General features: G+C 51.8%; 11 protein-coding genes across 12 annotated transcripts; 7 read left to right on the forward strand and 4 right to left on the reverse strand.

Moving 5' to 3' along the window:
- Nucleotides 1–69: 69 nt before the first annotated feature.
- On the forward strand, nt 70–1,911 carry TrAtP1_007756 (uncharacterized protein; the record flags this gene model as incomplete). The annotated part of the gene is made up of 4 exons (XM_014092587.2): nt 70–364; nt 576–1,722; nt 1,788–1,829; nt 1,893–1,911. The coding sequence occupies 4 exons, from the start codon at nt 70–72 to the stop codon at nt 1,909–1,911; spliced, it is 1,503 nt and encodes a 500-aa protein (XP_013948062.2).
- A 248-nt stretch (nt 1,912–2,159) lies between these two features.
- On the forward strand, nt 2,160–3,164 carry TrAtP1_007757 (uncharacterized protein; the record flags this gene model as incomplete). Its single annotated transcript, XM_066113651.1, has 1 exon — nt 2,160–3,164. The coding sequence occupies one exon, from the start codon at nt 2,160–2,162 to the stop codon at nt 3,162–3,164; it is 1,005 nt and encodes a 334-aa protein (XP_065969737.1).
- A 1,554-nt stretch (nt 3,165–4,718) lies between these two features.
- TrAtP1_007758 (uncharacterized protein) lies at nt 4,719–7,367 on the forward strand. The gene is made up of 4 exons (XM_014092588.2): nt 4,719–5,456; nt 5,526–5,789; nt 5,857–5,947; nt 6,004–7,367. Exons 1-4 carry the CDS (start codon nt 5,274–5,276, stop codon nt 7,212–7,214), a joined length of 1,749 nt encoding a protein of 582 aa, XP_013948063.2. The 5' UTR covers nt 4,719–5,273; the 3' UTR covers nt 7,215–7,367.
- TrAtP1_007759 (uncharacterized protein) lies at nt 7,368–12,689 on the reverse strand. Its single transcript, XM_014092589.2, has 3 exons — nt 11,706–12,689; nt 8,237–11,643; nt 7,368–8,176 (listed from the first exon to the last, which is right to left on the reverse strand). The coding sequence occupies exons 1-3, from the start codon at nt 12,114–12,116 to the stop codon at nt 7,699–7,701; spliced, it is 4,296 nt and encodes a 1,431-aa protein (XP_013948064.2). The 5' UTR covers nt 12,117–12,689; the 3' UTR covers nt 7,368–7,698.
- Nucleotides 12,690–14,195: 1,506 nt separating this feature from the next.
- TrAtP1_007760 (uncharacterized protein) lies at nt 14,196–15,242 on the reverse strand (the record flags this gene model as incomplete). Its single annotated transcript, XM_014092590.2, has 1 exon — nt 14,196–15,242. The coding sequence occupies one exon, from the start codon at nt 15,240–15,242 to the stop codon at nt 14,196–14,198; it is 1,047 nt and encodes a 348-aa protein (XP_013948065.1).
- Nucleotides 15,243–16,607: 1,365 nt separating this feature from the next.
- Nucleotides 16,608–17,482, forward strand: TrAtP1_007761 (uncharacterized protein; the record flags this gene model as incomplete). The annotated part of the gene is made up of 2 exons (XM_014092591.2): nt 16,608–16,934; nt 17,015–17,482. 2 exons carry the CDS (start codon nt 16,608–16,610, stop codon nt 17,480–17,482), a joined length of 795 nt encoding a protein of 264 aa, XP_013948066.2.
- A 31-nt stretch (nt 17,483–17,513) lies between these two features.
- On the forward strand, nt 17,514–17,924 carry TrAtP1_007762 (uncharacterized protein; the record flags this gene model as incomplete). Its single annotated transcript, XM_066113652.1, has 1 exon — nt 17,514–17,924. One exon carries the CDS (start codon nt 17,514–17,516, stop codon nt 17,922–17,924), a length of 411 nt encoding a protein of 136 aa, XP_065969738.1.
- A 113-nt stretch (nt 17,925–18,037) lies between these two features.
- On the reverse strand, nt 18,038–18,889 carry TrAtP1_007763 (uncharacterized protein; the record flags this gene model as incomplete). The annotated part of the gene is made up of 1 exon (XM_014092592.1): nt 18,038–18,889. One exon carries the CDS (start codon nt 18,887–18,889, stop codon nt 18,038–18,040), a length of 852 nt encoding a protein of 283 aa, XP_013948067.1.
- Nucleotides 18,890–20,593: 1,704 nt separating this feature from the next.
- TrAtP1_007764 (uncharacterized protein) lies at nt 20,594–22,560 on the forward strand. Its single transcript, XM_014092593.2, has 5 exons — nt 20,594–20,977; nt 21,070–21,101; nt 21,184–21,310; nt 21,409–21,913; nt 21,971–22,560. The coding sequence occupies exons 1-5, from the start codon at nt 20,795–20,797 to the stop codon at nt 22,474–22,476; spliced, it is 1,353 nt and encodes a 450-aa protein (XP_013948068.2). The 5' UTR covers nt 20,594–20,794; the 3' UTR covers nt 22,477–22,560.
- A 165-nt stretch (nt 22,561–22,725) lies between these two features.
- Nucleotides 22,726–26,080, forward strand: TrAtP1_007765 (uncharacterized protein). Of its 2 annotated transcripts, XM_066113653.1 has the most exons (3): nt 22,726–23,808; nt 23,866–24,366; nt 24,437–26,080. In XM_066113653.1, exons 1-3 carry the CDS (start codon nt 22,942–22,944, stop codon nt 24,455–24,457), a joined length of 1,389 nt encoding a protein of 462 aa, XP_065969739.1. In that variant the 5' UTR covers nt 22,726–22,941; the 3' UTR covers nt 24,458–26,080. The 2 variants fall into 2 exon arrangements, with proteins under 2 accessions (XP_065969739.1, XP_013948069.1); XM_014092594.2 differs by having other exon boundaries at nt 23,866–26,080.
- On the reverse strand, nt 24,751–25,677 carry TrAtP1_007766 (uncharacterized protein; the record flags this gene model as incomplete). Its single annotated transcript, XM_014092595.2, has 1 exon — nt 24,751–25,677. One exon carries the CDS (start codon nt 25,675–25,677, stop codon nt 24,751–24,753), a length of 927 nt encoding a protein of 308 aa, XP_013948070.1.
- Nucleotides 26,081–27,682: the final 1,602 nt, after the last annotated feature.

The following is a 27,682-nucleotide window of genomic DNA, read 5'->3' on the forward strand; positions in this document are numbered from 1 at the left end:
AGGCCATCTGACGGGCCACTGCACAATTGCCACATCCCTCCTCATCTCCACATACCTTATCAGCTCCCCATGTCTGAGGTCATCTCACGGCCATCTGCCTCACGCGGCAGAGGCTCCGGCCGAGGTGGCAGAGGGGGTTTCGCCGGCCGAGGCGGTCGCAGATCCAATGGCGAGAACTTCAAGGCTGACGACAACTTGGGCACGTTTGAGGACGAGGGCGAGTTTGCCGAGCTTCGAAAGCAATATGGCGACAAGACTTTGGTGATCCGCGAAATGTTCCCCGACTGGTCTGAACCCGATGTCCTCTATGCTCTCAAGGAAACAAACGGCGATGAGACCGAGGCTGTGACACGAATGGCTGAAGGTATGTTGGGAGACGAAATTTGCAATTTGAGTTTTGCCTCTTTTTTCACCTCTTTTCTTTTTCGCTTTGCAAACGCACCGGCATCCTGCGTGCGGCAATTCAATATTCAATTGCAACACACCTGTCGACTTCCCTTCTACGAATGATTTCTACGTGCAGGTGAATCGGCATATTCAATTGCTAATCCCAATTTTTTCTTCTCTGTCCTTAGGCACCATCTCTCAGTGGGGTGAAGTCTCCAAGAAGACAAAGACCGCTCGTACCAAGGCCAAGGACACATCCTCTGCACCCGCCAACACCGAACTGTCTTCCAGCGCTCGAAACACCCGTGGAGGTCGTGCTTCTGACGGAGCTCCTCGTGGCGGCCGAGGCAGGGCTACAGATCGAGGTGGACGTGGTGGACGTGCCAGGTCGACTCATCCTACCAACGGATCTCGACCCAAGGATGGCCAGCAGCTTTCTGTGCCCACCGAAGAGTCCCCCGCATACAAAGATGACGCTGCCAACGGACTTGAAGAGAAGATCCCCGTGGTCGCTGAGACGGCTGCCGTGGCCGAACCCGCCAAGGCTGCTGTTCCTCCGGTCAAGACTTGGGCTAGCATGCTCCGACAGTCGATTCCTCCCCCCAAGATCGTGCCCGCAGTTCCCAAAGAAGTTGCTGCTCCCAAGCCCGTCGAACACGTCGAACCCGAACACGCTCCCGAACCCGCCCCAATTGAAGCTGAACCCGTCAAGCCCGAGGCCGAAGAGAACGCAGAGAACACTCCAGTTGCTGAGCAAGCAACTCCTGTTGCCGCTCCCGCAGCCACAGAACCCGCTGCCATTATCGCTCCTTCTCAAGATGAGCTGACGGAAACCAATCTCGAACAAGTTGTTGATGTCTCCCAGCCACCTGCAACAGATACTGCTGCAAGCACAGCTGCTGACTCTTGGGACCCTCGACAGAGCCCCCCGAGCGCTACTGCCACGCCTCTCTCAGCCGCCCAGCAACAGCACCAGGCTCAGAAGACCACTTCTAGCGGCTATGCTGCCACGGCTTTGAAGGCGACTACCGAGCGAGTCGCGCCTCGCACTCCTAGCTTCCAACGACGAGTTCTTCAGCAAGAAGAGGCTGTCCGCATGCCCGGCAACCGAGAGGTTGATCGTGCTGCTGTTCAGTTTGGTGCCTTTAACCTCGATGACGACGAGGATATTGATGGCGAGCGCGAAGAACCAGAGACTCGAGCTCAACCCCCCGCCGATTCACCTGTTGCCATTCCCCGTACTTCACTTCCTCCGGCCTCTCAGCCTGTCGCTGTGCCGGAAACCTATGCTCCTAAAGCCACGACTGCACCCCCCTCCCGGAATGACACCTATTGGTATGTGCCATGTTCCCTATTGTGATTTTCCCCGCGTGTGTTTTTGAGACTAATTCCCAATTCAGCTGCTGCAGCCACTTCAGCCCAGGCTCCTATCTCCTCTCAGAGTGCGTTTCATTTGCGAATCCAAGACGTGAAGAAGAACTATCGCTAACTATATGATTCTGCAGCTCAACCTCCCATCCCTAACATTCAGCAATACGGTCGATTTGGCCAGGCTGGCCCTCAAGACGTCTCCGCGGCTCAGCAGAAGCCCCTGGACCCGTTCAACCAGCAAGCTCCCTCGCAACCACCCTTTGACAACTTCACGGCTCAGACCTCTCAACCTCCCGCACAGCAGCCTGGTGCAGCTTTCAGCTCAGCTCCCAGCGACTACTCCGCCTACTACACTGCTAACCAGCAGGATCGAAACCCATATGCCTTTTACGGCCAGCACTATGGCCAGCAGGGAGCACATGCCCAACCCGAGGGCGTTCCCTCGCAGCAGCGCCCCTTTGGAGGCTACAATGCCTCCCAACCCGATAACCTTAGCCAGTACCCGCAGAGCGGCTCTGGTCACAACCAGCCAAGATTCGGTGGCAGCAACGAGAACCAGAACAGCGGCCACTCCACCCCCAACCCCGTCACTCAGGCGCAACAGCAACAGCCTCAGCAGCAGGGAGGTCCTGGCTCGCAGCCTCAGGCTCACGGACAATACGCCGGATATAACCACCCGTACTACAGCAACCCTTACTACCATCAGTACTACTCTGGATACGGCCAAGGGGGGATTTGGACCCTATGGCAAGGGTGGCATGTACGGACAACCCTATGGTGTTTCGCCTAATGCGCCCTACGACCATACCTCGTCCCCCGGCACTTTTGGCCCTTCATCTCTCCACAGAGACAGCCCTCTTGGCTCCGGCCTTGGTGAATACGGCCGTGCCGGCTCTGCTCAAGCAGGCAGCCAGCCCGGTCTAGGAGGCAGCAGCTTTGGCAGCACGCACGACAGCTTCTCTCGAGGTGCCTCGTCTTTCCAATCTCAGGGACAGTCATTCAGCAGCCAGGCCCAGCCAAGCACTGGAGCCTCGGCTGACGAGCTGAAGCCGTTTGGTGAGAGCAAGGCTTCTTCTGGCCCCTCGCCCTCTCTCGGAGCCCCTCGGCCAGGCTCTGCCACAAACACTGCTCCCGGTGCGCAAAGTGGCGGCCTTCCGCCTCCTCAGACATCCCAGATGAGCGGTGGCTACGGTGGCTACCAAGGCCACCTTCAAGGCCACGGCCTTCACGGCAGCGGCGCATACGGCATGGGCGGCGGCGCCGGTGGCAACCAGCACAGCACCCCTTATGGGTCTTACGGCCAGGCCGGATTCGGCAGCGGAGGCTACTACAGCACCGGCCAGCAACAGCAGCAAGGTCAGCAACAGCAGCAGCAACGCGGCGGCTGGGGCGGAAACTACCATTAGTGGGGTAGAAGCCGTGATGGGAAACGACGAGGGCGATATCGCCGCGAGCGAGATAGGATGGCGCTCGTCATGAGCTCCAGGCTCAGAAAGGGGTTGGTGTGAATTTTCTAAGTTCTTTTTTTTTTCCCCACTTGATACAGTTGGTCTTTTATGTGTCACTACACTTAAACGTTAAACCCTTAGGAAGAGGTTGATTTCGCGGTATGCGAGAGGGAACACCTGAGCACCATATATGTGTGCCCCCCCCCTCTGATTACAAAGAGGGGTTTCAGCATGGAGACGGAGAGAAAGAAGGAGAAATCTTTGCTTGAGTCTCTTACTCGTTGATGCAAACGTGTACGATTGTTTCTTTAGTTTCATTTTTTTCGAGAATCACCTAGAAGATGGCAGTGTGGGCGGCTTGGGCAAAATGGAAAGTAAGGGCTACGAGGAAGGATGGGAGCATGGATTCTTGTTTTGGTTGTCGTTCCCACTCATTTGTCCACCTTTTGTTTTTAGGGGACTCTCGAGGGCAGCCGCCAAAGAAAAAAAAGACTTTGACTGGTTTTGTTGTGATTTTGACGCATGGGTGCCTCATTCACTTTTTTTTCCTTATTTTTGGGAGGGCCTTTTTTCTTTTTAATAATCCCGCCTGGGGTATATTAAGTTTGGCGGTGGGTTTAAGGGAAACAAGGCAAGGTCATTGATGAAGCAAAAAGAAATTAACCTCACCATGATTAGGTTGAGGAGATTGAGATGCTTAACCAGGTGGACACGGCGAATAGGCAGTCAACAAAAAAATGTAACTGTTTGATGAGTGCACGAAGAAGACTATGAGCTATTGGCTGACTGTGTTTTTTTCCTTGTGTGATGAGTGTGATGTGTTTTTGTGTAAAGTTGTGTGATGGTAGGTTGTATGGTAGACTGAGAGCTGTGACGTCGACGATGTTGCTGGGTTGGGTGAGAATTACGATTTTGTAATAGAAGAAGACAAAAACGAAGGTTTAATAACTCTTGGGAATTGATGGGTGAGATGTCGTCAATTTGCATAGTTGGTAGCCTAACATTTTCTTTTAGTTGATCCATAAATGCAAATGCCATATACATACGTGTATTCGCTGGAGATATTGTAAGCTGTGTAAGTCGGACATGTTTCGGGAATGTCTTTATCCGGAAACACAACAGAAGTTGTAAAGGCAGACGCCAACGGCGGCTGAGACAAATGGAAAAAATTGATCGATTGATATTAATTTGAGTCCAAGAGTCGATAAGCTCCTAAGAAGCATCATCCTTACTCAATCGCTCCAAGAACAGGTACTACTGGAAAGGCGGAGAGAAGCCGGCTTAGTTTAGATTCGGCACAAGAGATCGGGACTCGAAAATAAGATCAACATGTAGGTGGATGGCCGGCACCGGGGAGAGGGGGGGAAGGATTGAACATGCACGTAAGCCGTAGGAACAGTAATACGGGATTGAGCTCGGCGCTCCGACTTTTTTTTTTTGTGGAAATACTCTTTGGTTTGACCTTGGCATTTTGTTCTGCTTGCTTATTTACTAAGACCCTTGTCCGGTTGCGGTGACATGGGACTATGGTATGGTGGTATTGGTATATGAAAGAGGACTGGCATTTTTATTTTTCCTTCTTATTCATTCTTTCTTTACCGTATTTATTACCTCTGCGGTTTTTGGATTGCTTGCTCTTTTCTTTTCTCTCGCCTTGTCTACCTCGTTTCTGGAGCACGCAATACGTTTCGGTGATGGTGTTTGCGGCTGATCTATTCCGTACCTATCTACTACGTACATGTTGAGGGGAGAAACAAGAGATAACGGCATTTGTTGTATTTACTGGATTGAGAAGCAATTCTGCCTGCGTTGTTGTTTTTTCCCATCATCCATTGCTACATTTTACTCAACCCAATTGCGATTCCTAGACCGAGCCAACAGTTGATACGAAATACGGACCTATTAAAGTTAGAAAAGAGGCGGCCGGGAAGCCCTCCCGTCCCGCTTCCGGTGGAGAGTTTTTTTTTTACTCCGGCATGGCGGTTCTCGACGAGGAATCGGGGAAACAGAAGCAGAGCGAGGGAATAAAGACATTGTCGTTGGCGACAATAAGGAGGAGGGAAGACGATGCTGAGATGGGCAAAGAGACGGGGATTGTTGCTACGAGTCGGGCTCGAGGGGGGGGATTCGGCAACGGAAGATGGCGGTGGGAGTGAGCTCAAGGAGGATGCCAGTGATGACGGGCTTCCATTGTCGAGGGCGAGATGCATTGCGCTGGTGGCCACTGTGACGGGCGCGGCGTTTCTCAATGTAAGTTCAAGCCTCAAACCCATCTTATATATACATATATATATATATAAATACTCATCAACCAAACAGACCCTCTCCGTCCAAAGCGTCGTCATCATCCTCCCCACCATCGGCCACCACCTCTCCGTGCCCGAAAGCCGGCAGCAGTGGATCGTCTCGTCCTACTCGCTCGCGTTCGGCTGCTTCCTGCTCTTCTGGGGCCGCATCGCCGACCTGTACGGCAAGCGGCTCGTCTTCATCCTGGGGTCGGTCTGGGTGACGGCGATTACGGCGGCGAATCCGTTTGTGCCGAATGAGATTGCGTTTAACCTGTTTCGGGGGCTTCACGGGCTGGTGAGTTTTTTTTGAAATTAACACCTGCTGTTTGAATTGAACAAGCGTTGATAAGAGTTGTGTTTAGGGGGCTGCTGCGAATGTTCCCACGGCGATTGGCATCTTGGGCGTGACGTTTCCTCCGGGAAAAGCAAAAAACTACGCCTTTAGTACATATGGTATGTCATCATCACTTTTGAGGTTTAAAAACTCCAGCTAAAAGTTGTCAATCAAGGCGCCGGCGCCCCCCTCGGCAGCGTCTTTGGCAACATCCTGTCCGGCTTCGTCGCACAGTACTCCAACTGGAAATGGGTCTTTGGCGTGCTGGCCATCATGGGCGGCATCATCTCCGTCTGCGGCATGCTCTTTATCCCGCCGACGCCTCCGCCCGCAGCAAATAACAAATCAGCAAAGCTCGGCCCGAAGTCCGTCGACTGGGTGGGCGCCACGCTCATCACCGTCGGGCTGCTGGCGCTCATGTTTGCGCTGACCGAGGGCAACGTCGTGGGCTGGAGCACGCCGTGGATCCCGGTCCTGATTGTCGTGTCGGTGCTCGTGATTGCGGCGTTTGCGGTGTGGCAGTGGCACTTGGAGCGCAGACTCGACGCCGCAAAGGCGCGGCTGCTCGAATCATCATCAGATTCAGGTCATGGTGATGGCGTCTTGCCCACGCCGCCGCTCATCAAGGTCAGCATCTTCCGCAACCGCCAGTTCAGCGCCGTCATGGTCATCATGGGCGTCTTCTTCGCCTCCTTCAACAACTACCTCATCTACGCCACCTACTACTTCCAGGAGTTCCAGGGCCAGTCGCCGCTGCAGACGATGCTGCGCTTCCTGCCCACTGGCATTGGCGGCGCCGCCGTCGCCATCGTCGTCTCGCAGCTGGTCGGCCGCGTGCCGACCGTGTTTCTGCTGGTCTGCGGCAACCTGGCCATCACGATTGCCTGCCTGCTGTATGCCGTGCCGATTGCGCCGACGACGTCGTATTTTGCCTGGGGATTGCCTGCAATGGTGCTTTCCGTCGTTGGGGCGGATACGACGTGGCCGTGTCTGACGCTGTTTACGTCAAGGGCGTTGCCGAGAGAAGATCAGGCCATTGGCGGCGCGTTGATCAACTCTGTTGGCCAAATTGGGCGGTCCATTGGCCTCGCCATTGCTACGGCTGTTCAGACTGCCGTCATGGCCCACGGCCGGGGCGTGGCAGTCAAGAACGTCGGCAGCATAAAGGCGTGGGATGCCGACTCTCTCAGGGGCCTGCGCGCGGCTTCGTGGTTTGATTTTGCGCTGGGGCTGGTGTCTCTGGTGCTTGTCCTCGTGGCGTTCCGGACGCTGGAGATTGTGGGCAAGGTAGAACCTGCGGCGAAGAAGCCGAGTCGGGGAGGAGTTCGAGATGATGAGAAGACGGGTAGTGAAAAGAGGGAAGAAACGGCGGATTCTAAAGCGTAATGAAGTTGTGAAACTTTTTGATTCCTTCATTTGTTGTTAGTTGCTCTTCCATTTTTGCATAGATCTCTTAGAGTCCTTAGAATACATTAATCGATGCCCGTTGGCTAGATTGCCTCTCGTCTAGAAACCGAATTGAAGGATTTGATATAAACACACGAAACACTTTTCCTTTATCAAATATAACTACTAGCAATGAGAGAAAAGAAAAGAAAACGATTCATCCATGTACGCGCACTACATCATCTTATATCTTCTGGTATCATGTCATCCCAAATTCCAACTCTCATACTCTTCTGGGTATCTATCATGCCATCCAGGCCATGTCGTAAATGAAAGTAAATCCGCCAGCAAACCAATGAGCAAAGTCAGGCAAGGACTAATCTCCAACTCCAAGCCCTCATAAAAAATTAGACAGAAAAAGAAAATCCGCTCTTGGTCACCTGCGCATGCAAATCCCCATCCTCCCATCTTGCTTTTCCCCCGTCTATCTTCTCCCCGCAGAGATATCAATCTCAATTTGCTCCATAATGTCTTCTTCCTCTTCATCCTCATCCAGATCAAGCTCCTCGTCATTGTCTCTCGCCATCTTTGCCAGTTTCCGCCTCACTGCGGGATCCTGCTCCATCTCTTGCCAGAGCTCCAAATCCCACTCCTCGACATTGTCGCCGAGTTTCTTCCTCTGCCACGGTGGCCAGTGCCATAGGCCGGCAACAAGCATGCCTCGTTTGGCCGCCTTGAAAAGAAGTTCAATCATCCCCATAAAGGCGAGCACAATAAAGACAGTGGACCACCACACAACATCAGCGCCCCAAAGTTTGGTAAAGGTATGGCGGATGTCGTAGTCACCGGATGGCGTGCCGGCATAGACACCGTCTAAAAAGGCCAACCATGCAAACCAACCAGCTGTGGTGACAAAGAAACAGCCCATGACTAAAGCCGACTTGTAGTGGGTTTCAAAGATGCTGCCCAAAAATTAGCACTCAAGCTTTCAGGAGGGGAATGAGCAAAAAGTCAAGACTTACAATAGTTTCCAGTTGATCCACAGGACACCAACCGTAAACACCAAGGATCCAATGGCATACAAGTTTTCATCTTTCGCTGCCGGAGACACCCACCCGTAGCCAGCCCAGATGCCGCTCCAAGTAATCACACCTTCAATGGCAGCAAGGAGCATCCATCGCATGTACTTCCAAAAGTTGAGACCCTTGTTGCGCTGGCCAAAGATGTAGAGCTCGGGAATGGCCAGCAGAGTCTCTGCGCAGAGGTCCTGCTCCCAGATGCCCATGCAGATCGTGCACAAACTTGTAAACAGCGTGTTGAAGACTGTCAAACTCGCCGATTGGTAGAGAGAAGTGCCAGTATAGCCGTTGAATCGCTGGTACTGCGCCGCGGGCAGGTAGAAGAACATTTCCTTCCAGAACGTGCAGACGATAAACTTGGCAGTGCGGACGTAGTTCCATCTTCCGTGGACGAGCAGTAGCCTCTGTAGGAAGCGGAACTGCGCAATGGCATAGTCTGCCACTCGAGCGGCCTGAAGTCCTTCCTTTCCTGAGATTCCAATTCCAACGTGACTGGCCTGGATCATGGCAAGGTCATTCGCACCATCTCCAATGGCCAATGTCAAGCCCCGGCGTTCCTTGCCTCGGAAGCCCTTTAACTTACCGCGGACGGTCTTAACTAGGAGAGCCTTCTGGGCTGGCGATGCACGACAGCAAATAACAGAGTCGACAAGAAGCATAATGGCAAAGAATTGGGTTGACAGGGCCTCTGATTTTTCGACAGCCGCCAATGTTTGTCCATCAATGACAACTACGCTGTGGATCGAGCCGGCATTCAAATCTTCGGCCATGGCCGAGAGCTGCGTCTCAAGAGACCCCTTTGCCACGTCCAGGATATACAAGTCGGAACCAGGGCGGCAAATTCGCGCAGAGTGAGCAATGTTGATTGCCGTCTCCCGCTTGTCTCCCGTCAGCATCCAAATCTTGATGTTGGCCCGTCGAAGCCTCTCAATGGTCTCTGGCACGCCCTTTTGGAGTTTATCCTCAATGGCAGTGCCACCAACCAGCTCGAATGCTTCCTCAATCTTCTCAGCCGCATCCTCAATCTTTTCTTGCCGATCGGTCAGACTGGTCGTGGCATCGTCATAAAGCTTCTTCCACGACCTATACTCTTGCTCCGAGACAAACTTTTGCGCAAAGAGGAGGGTCCGAAGACCTTCAGATGCAAAATCATCAAGGTGCTTGAAGCATTTCGTAAAGACTTCAGATTCGTCGAAAATCCCGGAATCTTCCAAAAATGCCAGACGGGGATCCAGCGGTTGCGGTACGTGAGGTGTCATGGGGCTAAGGAACTGGCGATTGGAGACGTCAAACGATGCACCGCGTGCGTTGATGGTCAAGCGCGGCCGTTCTGGCCGATCCTCAGACCGACGAGTCAGCTTGTTGATCTCAAAAGACTTGCTTCGATTTCCCATTGATTGCCGGTGCACGCTTCGTTCTCTCGTAATGGTAGGACGGCGAACATTGAAGCTAGGCCTTCCACCGAAACTGTTGCGAGGCTCGAGCTGCTCGCTGCGGCGGAACATTTCGTGCTCAAGGTCGGCACTCTGTCGAACTTCGGTTGCCTTTTGCATAGCCAATGAAGATAGTCGCAGTCGAGGCAAGATGGCGGAATCAGCGCCTTTGCAAATAACCGAGATGCGGCCATCAGGATAGCGAACAACAATAGACATTCTCTTTCGGGCGCTGCTGAATTCAATAACGTCCAGGATATCATATTTCAAGCGTTCCGTCGAACCATCGCCGTGAGTCACCTCAACAGTTATCTGCTTCGAGTTTCGTTGGACAACCGAATATCCCATCTCTTGGGCAGCTCTGACCAAGGCAAGCTCATCCGGGGACGAAGCTTGAAAGTCCATTTTCCCATCCTTATTCTCTGGCAAACAAGAGTGACACAGCGCCATGGCAAGTAGATACTCCTTCGTTTTCCTGGTAAAGGCTGAATGTGGCCGCAGCTTCATATACTCGAGCAAGTCTGAGGTGTTGACATCGGGTTGAACATGGTCTGGCCGTCCCGTCGATCGCCACACGGAGGAAGATCGCCGTCCTGCCATTGATTGTCTTGGGGAATGTATCGGCGAATCTGTCATCTCAACTTGATCCTCGTGAATGACAACCGACATGCGGTCTCTCCTATATACCGATGGGGATCGACTGGGAAAGTCAAAGTTTTTCACAATCGATGAAGTGCTATCAGATGTATCCGACAGCGGCTGGGGCTCTAAATCCTTTTCGTGAAGCCAGACAGTACCAGCCACGCTAAGTTTGCGAAACTTCATGACATTGTCTGTGAGAGTACCCGTCTTGTCTGAGAAGATGTATTCAACCTGGCCAAGGTTCTCGAGAATGGTGTTTGTGTTGCACCGCGCTGGCGTATCCGATTCTTCGTCGTACATGCCGAGATCCGAATTGAGAAGAAGCAGCTGTCCAACCTTTACAATTTCCAAGCTCACATAGAGTGACAGGGGAATGACATTGTTGAACATGATGATGAAGGCAATGATGATGTCGTGGAACGGGACACTAGCATTCTGCAAGTACCAAGAATGTCTTTCGGTGCTCTTTTTCCAGATCAAGTAGCCCATGGAAACGCCCACGGACAGAATAACGACGTAAAAAGCCAGAGTAATGACAATCTTATTCACCACTCTCTCCAAAGCGGGCTTCTTTGCCTTTGGATGCCTGTTTGAGTTCATACGCAGCTTACACTCTTCTCCAGTGTTGAGCACAATTCCAATAGCGCAGGTGGTGTTTCGAAGCACACTTCCACGATACACGATTTCGTTGAGCGTCAAAGGCACTGCCTTTCCATTGACAGTGACTTTTCCGTTAAAGCTGAACAGATCAGGATTGGGGTCTTCGGCAACGAATTCTGCTGCGCATTTCGCAATACCCTCAATCGTGTCGCATCCTTCAATCGCATTGCACACCTGCTTGCTCTTGAGATTCGTCTCGCCATCGAGCGCCATGGTATCGACATATGCCAGGTTATTCTCGCCGTCACTGTAAACAAGGGCAATATCCGCAGGCACAGGTTCGTCACGCGCAAGTCGTATGACGTCTCCAACTTTTATATCAGACCATCTCGTCGGCACCCATCGCACACCCTGATATTCTTCGGCGGGGACAGATCGAGGTTCGGTAGTTGTCTTTGTGTGAAAAGGATTAAACCGATCCAGAAAGTGTGTCCGCCTAGTTTCGCCAGTATACTTGTCCTCCTTGCCAAGGATCGTCGCGAAATAGGCATTCTCAACCTTGTCAAGTCGGTGTCGTCGATAGTCGTCGTAGCCTTCTTTGAACATTGTTATGCAAACGAAGAACAGGAGGGGCAGAAGCGTTGTATAAGAGCCGGTAGTCGAGAGGCCGGGAATCTGCGCGCAACAATTTAGTAACCGAGTAAGCGAACAAGACCATGATTATAACAAGCACACACCATCTGAGGAATTCCAACACAGAGAAAGTAAAAGTTGCCGACTCGAGAGAACTGGAAGAAGAGCTGCTTGGGCAGGAAATCCCACACCGTGTAGCGAGAAGTGCGAATGCTGTTGGAGATGTACGCTTGCCCGCGCCGAACATCAGTCAAGGGCTCGTCGTTGTCGAGTCGCAGCGGTATCTTCCTGCCATCCTTGGAGGCGGCGAGCTGGCCCCGCTGCAGGATATGCTCGACAATGGTCTTCTGGTACACCGAATTGGCGGCATCGTGAATGCGCTTGGCGACCGAGACTTTGGACACGGGGGCCACAGTTTCGGCGCAGCCCTTCTGAGGGTATTCGGGAAGCGTGCTGGCCTCCGCCTCGGACTTGGAGCGTATCAGACCATCGGCGCCGCGCACGCTGAGCACCATGATGGCGCAATGTGCATAAAATTAAAAGATCGTGGTAAACCCCAGGAAACCTCCTTTTTTTCCCACACGATAACGATAAGCGAGAGGCAGGCCAGGCCGCTATAATTCGAGGCTGACGATACGAGCGGTAGCTCAGATTCTCATGGCCGAGGAATTATCCGACAGTGGCACGGAGCACTTGCGCCGCCAGCTCCAAGACGTCAATAGTGCGTGACCTTTTTCCGGGTTCGCGACGCAAAAAAAGATGGTGGTCGCTAAAAAGAATGAGGATCGCTACCGGCCGCGAAGCCAAGTAAGGTAGGTAGCACAGCAACACAATGAATTTCCGTACAAGGAAAAAACGATGGTCCCTTTCCGCAGAAACAATAAAGACAGACAAATGTTTGGAATGAGTAGCGATCGGATGCGTCGATGCGACAATCGTCCCTGGGTTACGGCCAGCGCCCTTGACAGTCGAAAAAAGAAATACGAAAACTCAATGACAGCAAGACGACGAAAGTCAATCCCCAATACGACACCATCTCTACCTGGTAGCTGATCGGCTCGGCCCAAGAGGCGTCTTGTTGGTGGCAATGGCCGGAGTCAGTCGACTTCCAGGCTAGTGAAAAGAAGCACTTGCAAGGGTAAAGACGCAGCGAGCCAGTCCTGTTTCGGGCCAGCCGCCGCACACTGGATGCAACCATACAATAGTCGGGTCTCACAGGCACCCCCAAACATTGGCGCTACAGCGCATCTAGTGAGGACGCAGTGCTTGCGACGCCGGTAGCGCAACACGCCAGAAGGTCACTGAGCAGATCGGCGGCCCCAACTACGCCCCTGGCACAGCGGCCCTTCCATGTCCACCACGTGGGGCTATTGGACGGTCCTTTTTTGACGTCGCAAAGGATCTGGAGAGCAGAGGATTCCGAAAAGGCCATGTGAGTGCCTGACTCGGCGCTATTGAGTTTCCCCGTCGGCCTACAGTAGTGCATGCAAAGGCGTACGTGTGAATGCTGTCACTGCCAACTGCTCATTGTGTTGCCAGCAGGCGGCTTGAACTAAACTATGGGGAAAAGCAGACAAACACGAGATGGATCAAAAGATGGGGAAGGCAGAAAACATGTTGCCATTCAACACAGTACAGTACTGCGTCTAAATTTTCAAGTCGTTATCACCTCCCCAATTCATACTCCAGGGCTTACTATACCCGGTTCTGTACAGTATGCATTGCCATCCCATCTCCAACGGCTGACGCGTAACCTTCTCCATCGGCGAGGAACTTTCTCCCCCCGTATATGCCACCGTATAATAGCAGCCGCAGCCCCCCATAAAAGCTAAAAGTCATGCCTCTTCTCCACAGAGTTTCGTGTCAGAATCAACTGCCACGCAATATACAACTCCTCCTTGTCAACTTGGCCTTGTCAAATGTGATTTCAGCATCGACGTACGATTTCCCCATGACGTCACCTAGACTTCTACAAAACTGCCTAGAGGTATCACCATAACCCCGGGCCGTTTTCAGCATTTACTCGATGCTACCCATTCGCTATGCACGCAAACAGCCGTCCAGTAGAATCGCTGAGGCTATCGAGTACAGCTGTAAATGAATACAGGCCGCCATAAATGCCAAGATTTCACTCTACGTGCCTGGCTATAAAGGTAACCACGAATACGCAAATGCTCTCTGTATTTTTTGCTATTCGAATCTATACAGTCTGAGATACATTGTTCTCTTATAGCAAAACGGCAAAAGAAGTGGACGAAAAAAAAAAAAAGAGAGGCTGCCAAATATGTCCAGGCACAAGAGTCGCAGTCTCGCGCTCTCCAGCCATCCCTTCTGCAAGGCCAATTTATTTTCTTTCCCCAGTCTCTATTATTAAACTTAAAAAACAGTGCAAACGAGCATCCCTTGTCTTTAGCTTGTTCCGTCTCAAAATCACCCTGTTTCGCCAATAAACGCCCTTCGACCTATAGCGCGGCAGCTTGAAAGACAAGAAAAGAAAAAAGACAAACAAAGACTGCAACGCAACAAAGCAGATCGATCCGAGGTGTTTATCAAAACGTGTCTCACACGCTGCACCTATATAATAGATGAGTGTCCTAGACTTGGACTTGCGGAATGTTCTCCATCTTGCCACCCTCTTGGAGCCATTCTTTCTTGATCAGCTGATCACGGGCAGCAAAGAGGAACTTGTAAGCGGTTTTGACAGTTCCATCACTAACACCGGTCTGCTTGGCAATAGGAGCCGATGACCGCGGCTCCCCCATAAGATGGCACGCCATGTAGATGCAAGCGGCCGCAACAGACAGGGGCGATCGGCCTGCCAGAGCGGAGATGTCGGTGGCCTGCTCTGCGAGATCTCGGGAGATTTTGGATATCTTTTGCTGGTTCTTAAAGCCCAGCTGAGACACGTAACGACCACAGAGATCTTCGGCACCAACAGAGGTGTTTTCGTAGTTGGTGACGGTATTCAATCCGGAACCGCTCTCGCCCTCGTTGTCCTGAATCTTTTGCAGGAAATTCTGTAGCTGCTTAAAGACCCTGCCGACTTCCTTCTTGCTGACACTAGTGAGGTTGAAGATTTCCCGGAATGTTCGAGGCACGTTGTTTTGTCGGCATGCAATAAAGATGCACCCAGCAATGACGGCCTCCTGAGGCTTGCCCTTCATAAACTTGTGCTTGTCAACGAGCTTGAAGATGTGTTTGGCAGCGTTGGAGACGTTGGCTCCCATATGAATCGTCTCGCAGAGTGCAACAATCTCCTTGTATGCCTGCATTAAGCCCTTTTGAGCCTTGTCCTGATTGGCATTGTTTTGGGTGCGGGATAAGGCCTTGTGAGCCTTGGACTCTGAAAAGGCAACAGTCGTGGCTAGATGCTGGCCTTCGACGAACTCATCCTGCGGTCCGCCGACACGACTCGGATCATCGCCACCTTGGTCGTCATTGGCAAACGTACGCCATTCAGACCTCGTATCAATGATGCGTGTTCCGACGACGACACCGCAGCTCTGGCAGACCATGTCTCCGCTCGAGAACTCTTCAATCAAGTTCGGAGGGTACTCCTTGCAGTCGGGGCAGGCAAGGACATTGTTCAGGTCTTCATGGAATGACCCTCCATTTGCATCTCCGCCCATCGGCGGAAGCATTTTGGGCTGGTAGGCTCTCGGCTTATAGATGTTGGTGATCTCGTCAAAGACTTTTCGTGCCTTTTTGGCCTCCTTTCTTCGTCGTCGCAGCTGCTGATTCTTCTTCTCTACTGATTTTCTTACGAGGGAGTTTGTCTTGTAAGATGCTCCTCTGATCCAGAGTTGATCGTTGACGACCTGGACAAAGAGCGGTGAATGCAGTTTGACGGTCGAAAGAGCCTGCTGGCTTGAGAAGGGGGGAAGCGTGGCGGTAGCCTCCGAAGTCAGATCGAGCACCTCTTCCGGACACGGACAGAATGTTGCTTTGTCCTCGCCCGCTTCTCCTTGTTTAATTCTTTTGTATCTTTGTATTCTTTATTTTTTTTTGTTTCTTTTCTTTGTTTAAAAAAAAGTTCGGAGCGCTAGACGCGGCGAACGGTGTCGGCTTGCTGCACACCAACCAAAGGCGAGAGTAAACAGCAAAGGCGCGACGTGGCAAGTAACTATGTAGAGGAAACACTCTCTTTCGGTCCGAAAAATCCCTATAGCGTTTCTGCTGCCGAGACTTCAGGCGTCAAAGAGGTGTCGGAAGCGTAAAAACGCGCAAAAGTGGTCTCTGCCGGCCGACCTTTCTGAACCAGTGAAGGCGTCTGAGATCGTATCGCGAAGGGGAAAAAAAATCAGATCAGCGATTAGTCGGCGAAAGCAAGATGTCGGAATCGCTCCTGACAGCGGGCTTGAAGAGCAGTGAGCGTCGTGAGCGAGCGTGATCCAACTTTTGGCGGCAAGAGAGTGGTAGAAAGAGTATGTCGGGGGGAAGAGTAGAATGAGCGGCTTGGGCGAGGAGGGCGTTACTATGTAGGCCCGGCAGCGAAAGTTCTGGCGGCGGGTGACTCAGCAGGCTGGAATCAAATGGGCGCCGCCACCGTACGAAAGCGAAGGATTGATCACGCAGCCACAACCAGTTTCATGTTGCAGTGATGGGCTGAATGCGGCACCGGGAAAACTTTGTTCCCACAGATCGGCTGAGAACCACCAACTGCCGTGGCTTACGCCTTTGTGTCTTGCGTTGGATCTGTGAGCCATCTCTGCGGGCCCGAAATCGGCCAATGGCTAATCGCAGAAAACCCCATGCGCTCAATTCAACAGGCTAATATGGAGCCTATTGTGCTGACTCATAGGCAAAAAAATGAACAATATCTTCCCCAATGAGCCTGTCGTGCCACAGATGCGGCATAGTGTGTACCGTTGGCTGTACGGCATATTCATAGCGGCCGGCATAAAAGTAGACTCTGCGTCACTCTCCTGCTCATTCGTTTCGATTGGGTGAAGTCCATTTTCTCTCTCCTCTCTTCTCTTCCATACCCGTCTGTGCATCAAATCGTCATGGCGTCAAACACAGGCAGCGGGCAAGAGGCCCTTCCTCCCGTCAACCTCAAGCCGTTGTTGACCAAGCTCTGGCCAACGGACAATCTAGTGACTCCCGATGAGATTGCAGAGGCAATCTCCCATTTCTTCACAAACCAGGTGACCGAGGCCCAGACAGCCTCGCTCCTCATGGCTCTGCATTTCACCAAGCTCGACTTCAAAGCGGATGTTTTGGAGCGTTGCGCCTATGTAATGAGAAAAGCCGCAGCGCCCATTCCGGTCAAGGAGCTCCAGAGTGTCATTGAGGCGCGGGGAAGAAAAGAGGGCACGTACAAGGGCGGACTGGTAAGATGACAATTCAGTTCAGTTCGATTGATTAAATATTACTATGGTTATATACAGAAAGCTAAAACGTACAAATGCAGTGCGACATAGTTGGTACTGGAGGCGACTCTCACGACACCTTCAATGTCAGTACAACTTCATCGATTCTCGCCTCTTCACTGCTTCTGGTCTCCAAGCACGGCAACAAGGCAAGCACATCAAAATCAGGCAGTGCCGACATGGTCAGCTGCATGAAGCCTCGGGCGCCTATTATCAGCGCCGTGAAGCCGGATACCCTGGTCAAGGTCTACTCCCATACAAACTACAGCTTCCTCTTTGCGCCAGTCTTCCACACCGGCATGCGCTACGTCGCTCCTATCCGGAAGCAGCTCCCCCTGGAGGACTATTTTCAACAACTTGGGCCCATTGGCAAACCCGGTGGAAGACGTGTTGGAAGCTCGAGTCATCGGCGTCGGAAGACGAGATCTCGGCCCCGCTTTTGCCGAAGCCTTGAGAGTTGCCGGCTGCCACAAGGCATTGATTGTCTGTGGAGAAGAGGAATTGGATGAAATCAGCTGCGCAGGCAATACGCTCTGCTGGATGCTGAAAGAAAAGTCTCCCGGAGGAGAGATTGTGGTCGAGCATTTCAAAGTCCACCCCAGCGACTTTGGTGTCCGCACCCACGCCTTGAACGAGGTCTCCTCCGGAAAGGAGCCTCAGGAAAATGCGGATATTCTGGTTCGCATCTTGAAAGGCGAACTTCCCCTGGATGATCCGGTCGTCGAATTTGTTCTAATCAATACTGCTGCCCTTCTTGTCGCATCTGGTATCTGCGAAGCGGATAGCAGTGACATGGGCCATGGCGATGACGGAAACGTCATCAAAGAACGTGGCCCTGGCGGCCAACGTTGGAAGGAAGGTGTTCGAAGAGCTAAGTGGGCTATCACCAGTGGTGAAGCCTGGAGACAGTGGCAAGCGTTTGTCGATATTACCAATGAGATTGGAAACTAGGCGCTCTGCCGGGCAGAGCCAAAGTAGTATTTCTTAATCATAGAAATCCACCAAGAGTGGAATTGCGCTTAAGACAAGATATTTCGATATCTTTCCATGACTTGAAGGCGATGTTATGAACGAGTTTGCGATGCCTGCGATGGAAGGAGAGTGCGCGGATCACGTTCAACCTCGTAGTTTGCCGGCAGTGATCGGTTGGATCTAACGGAAGAGTTGGAGTGCGGCCTAGTCATCGGAGGTAATGAGCGTCGGTCGAGCTCATTTGTGGAAAGGCCAAGATGGCATCGAGATGGCGGGCTTGCGGCTAATAGATAGGCGCCAGCAGATCTGGTCGAGCTATTGGAGCTATTGGAGCTGTTGCGCGAATGAGAGAAAGCTGGGTGAGGACCGAGTGCTGGATGAGGACCAGGAGCTGGATGAGAGTCAAGTGCTGGGCGAGGACTAAGCGCTGGATGAAGGCCGAGCGAAGGGGAATAGTTGGCGTTGAGCCTCGCTTCCCATTCTTTCCAGTCATCCCTGAGGCCCATCAACTCCTCTTCGTCTCGCGATGGAGGAGGCAGTGGTTGCTGAGGTTGCGGGGACTGGATATTGATTTCTTCGGCATGTGCTTCCAGGGGATGCGTCGTAGTAGTGCGTATTGACGCGGCGTCGACGTTCAAATCCATGGTGGAGCTTCGAGTCGCAAGCGATTTCCTAATCATGGCCTGCCTCTGAGCGTCGTCCACCTCTGAAAACGTCGACATCATGCTTTTCCTATAAGACTCCCGATCAAGGGCGCTGGAGCGTCTCTTCCGTAGCTGGCTGTTCTTCCTCAAAGCGCTATACTTTTGTCCCCTCCGACGCGTGAATACGAGAATGGCGATGACTGCGACGGTGCATGTCACACCAACCACGACGCCAATGACGATGTACGTCGTGGTTGTTTGCGACAACTCGCGGCGTGAGAGCATCGCAATCCTTTCCATGGTGGTCACCGGTAGTGTTACCTAATTGTTTAAATATGGACAATAGATTTGACAATGTGATGATGGAGACAAAAGGAGAGAGAGAAGACTATCGGAACGCCGTATATGTATAAGAGATTATCGAAAACCGGGTCAACTGTCGTATCGTGATGTATAGCGCAAACGGAATGAGCCACATTTATCAAGAGTCGATCAAGCCCGCAGCCTCATGGCGCGCATGCGCCCAAGCATGGCGATTTTCAGATCTGCAGCTCACCCTGAGGGCCTTGCCAACAGCTGCACAGCCCCGAACGAGTCGTGATTGTCCCTTCTGCTGTTGGGAGAGCCTTGTTTCTTGTGTTTCCGCTTTTGTTTTTCCAGAGTTCATCTTGGGACGACGGCCGCGGACGCTCTCCAGTTTTGAGGTGACCAGAATTGGGCCTTTGCGTCACTCCAACGGGGTGCTAAGCCCGCTTTGCGCCCATGGTGGGATTGGCAGAGCAACAGCGCGCACCAGTATTAATAGAAACATGGCAAACGGCTACCAAAAGGTAAAAAACGCCAGGCGTTGCAGGGGACACCCTCGCCGTCTGGAGGGGGGGCGGATACGACCTTGTCTGGGCTCTGCGCATCAACATCTTCACCACCCACAGGCTGGGGTGGGGCCCGCGAGTTGCTGAGCAGCAGTCCCTACAGCAGCTTATAGGCCTTCTTCACTGAGTATGGCGCCGCCTCCAGCACGGTAGCATTGGCAGTAAGCGCTGCGGTCGGGATCCTCGCCGTGGGACCTGTGAGGATTAGCCGGACGACATGAGACGAGCAGCGTGTGCAAAGGTTTGTGCTTGTCCCGTTTGGCCCTAGGGCAGGACAGGCGTCGGGTCACATCAGCAGCGCCGGATGCAACGCGGATTGCCGTGCCGCTGGCTAAGCCATGCAGAGGCCAGAGGTTCGCCTCTTTTTGCTTCTGTTGCCTGCGACGGCCCAAATTTAGGAGTCGGTGAAATCGGAATGTGATGGTGGAAGTAGAGGAGCCAACAGCTGTGAATTTAGAATCTGTTCAGCCTTGCATGTGCAGGGAACTGGAATGAAAATAGGCCATCGAAAAGTCCAAGAATACTACAGTTGAAGTAAACAATACATTGTACGAAGTACCGACCTCGTATCAGAAGAAAGCTTCCTAACTGGGCAGTGACGTTATCCAGTTATTGGTTAGGCTGCCAGTAGTAGCACGGGGGGAAATGTAATTGAGTCTATGCAGTCCTACGCGATGAGATTGCGGCTCGCTGATAGACTCTGTTCTCTTGCAAAAAGAGACGGAAACCCTCTGACGGAAAATCGGGATCTACCTATCGCTGAAAGGTGAGAAATACAGAGTCGATCGTGTGGTCTTAGGTCAGCCAACAATCTGCTTAGGCAGATCGCTACCACACTCTGCGAGGGTCATCAGACGCTAGCAGCGCCTATCAGATCAGACCGGACAGAGTTCTCGCAATAGTATCACATACCTGGAAAAGCGCATCCTATTGTCCAGCGTCCATTCATGCTGCAGCTGAATGTTTGTCATCCTCACGAGAAACACCAAATATGTGTTTATAGAGCATTAGCAGTTGGCTCGGCCGAGAACGCACTGCTGTTTGCTTCTAGCACCGCACTAACCACATCTGCCCACTATTGTGAGCCGAACCCAACCGACCCCATGGGGCTTCGCTCAATACAGCAGTATCGGGACAATTCCTCGCTGGCGACAACTCCGCCATCAACCACTCAGAGCCGGCGATGCACGATCCATCGCAAAGTGGCACCAGATGGTAGACGCATAGGCAATCTTGGCTGCTCGGTAGTTGATCTGTTTCTTCTTTCTACACCTTACTTCCTCTCTGCTGCTACGTTTATGATAGACGTCACCAAGACGCACCCTCCGTAACAATGTCCCAGGTTCGGGGCATGGCTATTTTACGCCTCGGCAGATTGGCTCACTCCAAATCTTCCATCCAATGGGCCAATGCTGCAGCACGTGGCATGCGCCGCTACTCTGCGGCCGCAGCCAGCAATGGGCCTCTGCCCCTTGAGGGTTATCGCGTGCTAGACATGTCCAGAGTGCTGGCTGGTGTAAGTTGATGTCTCCCGCATTTTTGATTAGCCGTATATAAATAGATGCATGTCCCTAATCTTATGCTCATCACTCCGCTAACTTGCTGCAGCCGTACTGCACACAGATTCTGGGTGATCTTGGGTAAGCATTATTCTCAAACATCTCAACTTCTACATCTAGCCAAGATTGGCATACTGATTTGTCAAAAATTACTATTCTCCAGCGCTGAAGTCATAAAAATCGAGCACCCAACGCGGGGAGATGACACTCGGGCATGGGGTCCCCCGTACGCAAAGTACAAACCGGATTCTGGAAGACAAGGCCCGGGCGAATCCGCGTATTTTTTGGGGGTATGAACCAACCAACATGGACACCTAAACTTGGAGAAGCTGTTTGTTGCGATGAACGAGGGGACTAACGTGTTGCTTATTTGCGTCATTCTTCTTAGGCCAATCGCAACAAGAAGTCTCTAGGACTATCGTTCCAACACCCAGATGGAGTGGATATCCTGCATAAGCTGGCGGCGAAATGCGACATCCTGGTCGAAAACTATCTCCCAGGCACATTGAAGAAGTATTCGATGGACTATGAGAGCCTGCGAAAGATCAACCCCGGACTCATCTATGCTTCTATTACGGGCTACGGCCAGACCGGCCCTTACTCTAACCGCGCTGGCTACGATGTCATGGTCGAGGCCGAGTTTGGCCTCATGCACATCACAGGCTCGCGAGATGGCCCGCCCGTCAAGGTCGGTGTAGCCGTTACCGACCTGACGACTGGCCTGTACACTAGCAATAGTATCATGGCGGCACTTTTGTCGAGAGCTAGGACTGGAAAGGGCCAACACATTGACGTGGCGCTGAGTGATTGCCAAACAGCTACATTGGCCAACATTGCAAGCAGCAGCCTGATAAGCGGGAAGAAGGACAGCGGTCGCTGGGGAACCGCTCATCGTAAGTCAGATGCATGTGTGTTGGTGGATTGATGAAAGTTGTACTAAAGTGCTGCAGCATCCATCGTCCCGTACAGAGCGTTCAAGACAAAGGACGGCGATATTCTTATTGGCGGTGGCAATGACCGCTTGTTTGGCATTCTCTGCGACGGTCTTGACAAGCCGCAGTGGAAGGACGACGCCAAGTTCAAGACAAACGCTGACCGAGTGGCGCACCGTAATGAACTAGAGGCCGAAATCGAGGCCATTACACAGCAAAGAACAACGCAGGAGTGGCTGGAGACGTTCGAGGGATCGGGAATGCCGTATGCCGCCATCAACGATATCCAAGGCACTCTCAATCACAGCCACACAAAAGCCCGAGACATGGTCATCGAGATTGACCACGAGTACTGTGGCCCAATCAAGATGGTGAACACGCCTGTCAAGTGGTCAGAAACTCAGCCCTTTATGAGGATACCGCCTCCGATGTTGGGCCAGCACACGAATGAGATCCTGGGCGAGCATCTCGGTTTGAGTGAATCAGATATTGCTGCGCTCAAGGACCAGGGGGTTGTCAGTTAGAATATGGCTGTGACAATTGGTTCTATATACCATATTAGACATTTAGATGATGAGAAATGATAACATGATGAAGATAAATATGTATAGGAACAAATATCAAAGGAGCTGGTAACTGAGAGGACCAAGACAGTGCATAGTTGGATGAGACACTGTACAAATCTGGACCGCATCACATCATGTGACTCTTCACATGATTCGCTGTCCCGTTCTTTCCTGTCTCGCGCTTTCCGAAAATGGTTCCTTCTCAGTCTCTATTGCAAGATCAAAATGAAAATTCGCGACATCATGTTTTAAATTGATTGGGGGAGTTTGTCTTTTCACTTTTACAATTTATTTGTTCCAATTACGGGCACCGAGTTCCTCAATTCCTCTTCTTTGTAGGTGTAATATTATGAAAAAGCAATCTTGGGTCATACGCAATAAGCCGTTTCTATCACGCGAATAATACCCGGATTGTGACGCAAAATGGAGGCGACATTCTCGGCCATTACTCCAACCGAGTCGAATGATGGAGATACAATTATGAGATACTCACCAGTGCCAACAATTATACAACCATACCCTAATAACAGCTCCAGAATGGAGGAGCCGAGTTCACCGGCGTCGATATCTCGACCTTCATACACACCGCAGTTCTCATCAGCTTTGTGGATCTTGGATCGTTTGAAGAATACACAGGGACCTACAAGCTCAAATTTTCCAATTCTTGTAAAGGATGCACCACAGACTTCAAGTGGGGAGAAGAGTGAGACGGGTGAGAAGCGGGATTCGAGCATGAGTGACACGCTACCAATGCCCCTATCACCAACCCACCCCTCATTTGGCAGCGTTGAGAATATCATGGCGGCAAACTCTCGTCTGGTGGGATTAAAGAGAAAGCGAGAGCAACAAGTTGAGGGGGATGATTTCACTCAGAATACAATGTCACTTCCTATACCTGCTCCACAACCCGCGGCAGTACTAGCAACAACAGCAACGCTGAGTATCACGCCGCAAAGCAGCTACATGATGTGCTCCAAGTGTCATCAAGGCTCATCCACATCACTCAGTCCACTCCTTTCTTGCGGCAACTGCTCTCAGTTATGGCACCAAGGCTGTGTATCACCGTCAATAATAAAAGAGGAAGAGTCACAACAATCCTTGAAGTTTACGTGTCCATCATGTTTGAGTGCGACTGAAATTGAGGCAATGGATCACAGCAAACAAGAATCTCAGCACCAAAATGAATTAGAAAGGCGGCGCGCTAGGAATTTGGCAACTCTCAATGGAGATGCCGTTCCGGCCAAAGCAGAGCACGTTGGTTTCTGGGCAGGACAGGCATCGGATGCGGCGGTAAGCAGAGATGAATAAGGGAGTCAAAAGGAAGCGAAGCTAACTCGGCATCTACAGTTGACGGAGTACTTTTACGGGAAAAAGAAGACAGACTTGTTGAACATTTTATCATTTTGCGATCAGCTCAGGCCGCAGTTGCTGGTCGACATCATGGTCTCTGTTGCCAAGAAGCATTCGGACCTACCAATTTTCGACTCTCCAAACTGGAACGCGGATACACTCAGCAGTGTTAGAATTAACAGGATAAAACACTCGCATCAGACTGTCCGGTCTGTTACGCGGCCGCGCCACGGACACACCATACTAGAATCAAGAACGAAGAACAAGCACAAGATTTCTAAAAAGACGGTCAAGATAGCGCCGGTCATCCAAGTCGAAGAATCGCCATTGATGGACGATGGGGATGCCCTCCCGCCAATGTGGCCAAAAGCCGGCGAAGGCCTGTATGCAAAACTTTCTCCAGAAGATGAAGATCGAGCATTTCTGCTGGACGATAATGACGAGGAGGCATTTAGCCATTTCGGCGTGGACAAGTTTGGCAAGCAAATAGCGATTCCTGTAAGTGCCTGATTGGGACGGAGTTTCTTATGGGAGATTTTTAGGTGTTTCTATGAATAACGGTTGGCAGTCTGTACCATCACAGCTATGAGTTATCAAGGAAGAGCGAACATATTTCTGAACCACAACAACAGTTCTATTAATCTATCTATGTGTATTATATTACCAATTATCTCTAACCGCTGAACTGAGAACGCTTCACTCATTACCGACGTATTGACGTGAATCAAACTCCTCTCCATTTTACTCAACCAACACCTCGCTCTTCTATGCACAAAAAAAAAGAATCTGCCCTGCTCTCCAAACACAACCCCGTCTACTACTGCACTTCAACACGAAAGTCATCAACACTCCTCGACCCCGTCAAACGGTTACACCACCAATTTAGCAAGTGTACTTGTACTGGGAGATGAGAGGAGTGTCAAGCTTGAGGCTAGCGCACAGAAGGTCCTTGACAACGAGGTTGGTGTAGACCTTGGTAGAGCTGAGGCTGAGGATAACGTCAGGAAGGATGGTAACGCCGACGAAGCCGGCAAGACGGCCACCGAGAGCACCGACAACGTCAATGTAGTTGTGGCAGCCCATGGTGTTGTAAGAAACGCAGTCGAACTGGCACTTTCCGAGGCCGAGCAGGCAGGCGGTGGCGGACAGCTGGGCGAAGATGCTGGTGGTCAGCGAAGCCTCGACGTCAGCAGCGACGACGGCAAAGCCGAAAGCGTTTGTGTTGAAGATGACGACGGCCTGGGCGAGCTCCTCGATGTACAGAGCGGCGAGACCGGCGGAGGTGCTGCGGAGGGCGGCGCTGATGGTGGCGGTCAGGGAGATGTCGAGCTCGACGTCCAGGTTGATGCCCAGTCCGAGGGCGGTGATCTCAGCCTCGATGTCGGCCTCGGCGCAGAAGGTGAAGGTGTCGAGAGCGACCTGGCACCACGCGTGGGTAGCGTCGTACTTTGTGAACTTTGTGGGCGAGATGGCGCAGAAGGCAGAGAGGGCGACCTTGGCACCGGAGCTGTCGCACTTGGGGGCCGGCCAGGCGCCGGTCAGGGCGCTGCCGCCGCAGGTCTTGCTGGTGGTATCGAAGCTCTGGCCGGGGAGACACTCGCAGGCCTTGACCCAGGGGCTGTAGGCCATGCCCTTGGGGCACTTGAAGCCGCCGGCGAGGTTGACGGCGGCGCTGACGTCGGTCGACACCTCGGCGATGATTTGGTTGCCGAGCTGGAGGTTGGCCGTGGCGGAAGCGCAGGCGCCGACGGCGACGCTGGCGGCGGAGGCCACGGAGGCCAGAGAGGCGACGGTAGCGATGAAACGCATTTTCGAAATATTAAGGTATTTGAGTTAATTAATGAATGACTGGTGGGTGAGTGTAAAAGGAATGACTGAAACCGAAGGCTTCTGGAGGAGGTGAGGGAATGAGTGTGAGAGGGGTGAGGAGGAAGGGAAAAAGAATGAGAAGAGGGCAAGATCAACACTGACTTATATACACATTTGTGACGATGCTCCTTTTTTTCTTCTTTCGATCGATTCTCTTGACTCCTTTCAATCCCTGCTGAAATTTGATGGGAATCGTTTTCGTCTGCCATCGCTTCCTCACACGGCTCAAAGTAGAGTTGCCATCACAACTGCTTTGCCGGGACAGGACTCCGCAGTATGCAGTGCAGTATAATTTTTGCCTGGAGAAGTATACCTGCTCTCAGGGCTTCAGCCAACGGCTAACAGGGGGGGGGGGGGGGGGGATGCTTGGACCGTTGTTGACACGGCATGTACCCTGGCTCTGCTATGGCTTCTGTTGTCCGGAGCCCCGGAGTCGATGGCCGGGAGAGGTGGAGGGGGAGCAGCAAGGAGTTGGGTTGATGTGTGCCGTGCTGGAATAGGTATACGGACGGAGTTACCGAATGGATGGATATAAGAAAGAGTTGTCAAAGTCCATATGTATATTGTCTGAGATGGAGTACTAACACACTAACAACTGTCTATTGATCATTGTAGTCGATCTATTAACATCATTCTATATTGATATCGTAGGCTGAGAATATGACCATGGTCGCAGTGGATGCGGAATCTACCTGTCTACTATAAACAGCCAATGCTAGCTTAATTCCGCAAAATATAAGATTGCCTGAAAGAGGCTCGGCATTCGAGGCCCCTTCTCGGCTGCGTGACGTATCCACCGTGGCTTTTTTTTTTTTTTTATCTCCTTCAAAGAGCAATCTCGCACAATACTGAGATGTGATAGACACTGCCTCCGTATCCTTGGCGTCCATGGCAGCACGGAGAAGAGCTGCCTGGTTGCTGCTAAAGCGTCATTGAAATACAGCTTATGTACTACCATCTAGTGCGGGCAGTTAATATGTTGGCCATGTCTTAAACAAACAATGAATAGTCATGTCTCAGTTGTAGAGATGTGTAGACGATCAAGCTAATATCAGACAGGTGGATCCACGCGTGGGCAGCGAGTTGACATCTACAACGGTTGACGCAAGCTAGAACGCTATATAAGAACGAAGCTAGAAAGAAGAGAAGAAGAAAGGGACAGGGTTGAAAGATACAGGGCTGTCCTCTCCCCTGGTTTTTGCTGGGCCAGGGTATTTAATCCCCTTCACTGTGCCGCTCCCGGAGAAATATCCAACCCCGAGATATTATTAGCAGCACAGCAAACATAAAAATACAGGCAGCTTACCTATCAATACGCAAACTCCGCAATATACATACATGCCAAGAACCATCGTGTTATACGAAGCGACAGAAGTACATGCGGCCTTTTTTTTTTATCAAACGTCTGGTGATATACGAGTTGAATAGCATACGTATACCCATAGCTGTCGCGAGACCATCAGCCCACCTAGGATTTGTTCCCCTCTTCGCACAGACTTCTTTTTATATCACGACCGGCAAAACATGAAACTTGGCCCCTCCGATGAACCGAAATGCTCATCGCTGCTACGGCACCCACCCGAGCCGTAATGAATGACGTGTAGAAGATCTTTACATCCACGAATGTACAATGCAAATCTCAATGCAGCTCCACACGAGCATTGTCTCTGCTTACTCCGAGCTATGAACTTGCATAGGCCTATCGGCATCAATGGCTGGTAAAAGGGTGCTGCAGAAAGAAGAGTAAGACAGGAACAAACTGTCCGAGACGCCAACCACTTCTATCGCTACGGAATATTTCGATCGACTCTTTCTCCTTCGCTTCGTATTCCGCTTCTGCGCTACAACCCTGGACTCTCTTCAAGGCCCCCCCTGTCCAACGTATTGCCGGTCCCGCATATCCGATTAGGGGGTTCCCGATGTCAACGCCCGGCATCTGATCTTC

This window comes from Trichoderma atroviride, chromosome 4 (genome assembly GCF_020647795.1).
Source record: "Trichoderma atroviride chromosome 4, complete sequence".
NCBI classification, from domain to species: Eukaryota; Fungi; Ascomycota; class Sordariomycetes; order Hypocreales; family Hypocreaceae; genus Trichoderma; species Trichoderma atroviride.

Bases quoted from the DNA above. Each gene is read 5' to 3' on its own strand.
- TrAtP1_007764 (XM_014092593.2), top strand. From the start codon at position 20,795: ATGTCCCAGGTTCGGGGCATGGCTATTTTACGCCTCGGCAGATTGGCT. The intron at 21,311-21,408 runs GTATGAACCAAC...CATTCTTCTTAG, and splicing joins AATCCGCGTATTTTTTGGGG to GCCAATCGCAACAAGAAGTC. The intron at 21,914-21,970 runs GTAAGTCAGATG...AAAGTGCTGCAG, and splicing joins TCGCTGGGGAACCGCTCATC to CATCCATCGTCCCGTACAGA.
- TrAtP1_007765 (XM_066113653.1), top strand. From the start codon at position 22,942: ATGGAGGCGACATTCTCGGCCATTACTCCAACCGAGTCGAATGATGGA. The intron at 23,809-23,865 runs GTAAGCAGAGAT...CGGCATCTACAG, and splicing joins GACAGGCATCGGATGCGGCG to TTGACGGAGTACTTTTACGG. The intron at 24,367-24,436 runs GTAAGTGCCTGA...AACGGTTGGCAG, and splicing joins GCAAGCAAATAGCGATTCCT to TCTGTACCATCACAGCTATG.
- TrAtP1_007759 (XM_014092589.2), bottom strand. From the start codon at position 12,116: ATGGTGCTCAGCGTGCGCGGCGCCGATGGTCTGATACGCTCCAAGTCC. The intron at 11,644-11,705 runs GTGTGTGCTTGT...TGTTGCGCGCAG, and splicing joins GTGTTGGAATTCCTCAGATG to ATTCCCGGCCTCTCGACTAC. The intron at 8,177-8,236 runs GTAAGTCTTGAC...ATTTTTGGGCAG, and splicing joins TGGATCAACTGGAAACTATT to CATCTTTGAAACCCACTACA.
- TrAtP1_007758 (XM_014092588.2), top strand. From the start codon at position 5,274: ATGCTGAGATGGGCAAAGAGACGGGGATTGTTGCTACGAGTCGGGCTC. The intron at 5,457-5,525 runs GTAAGTTCAAGC...TCAACCAAACAG, and splicing joins CGGGCGCGGCGTTTCTCAAT to ACCCTCTCCGTCCAAAGCGT. The intron at 5,948-6,003 runs GTATGTCATCAT...TTGTCAATCAAG, and splicing joins CTACGCCTTTAGTACATATG to GCGCCGGCGCCCCCCTCGGC.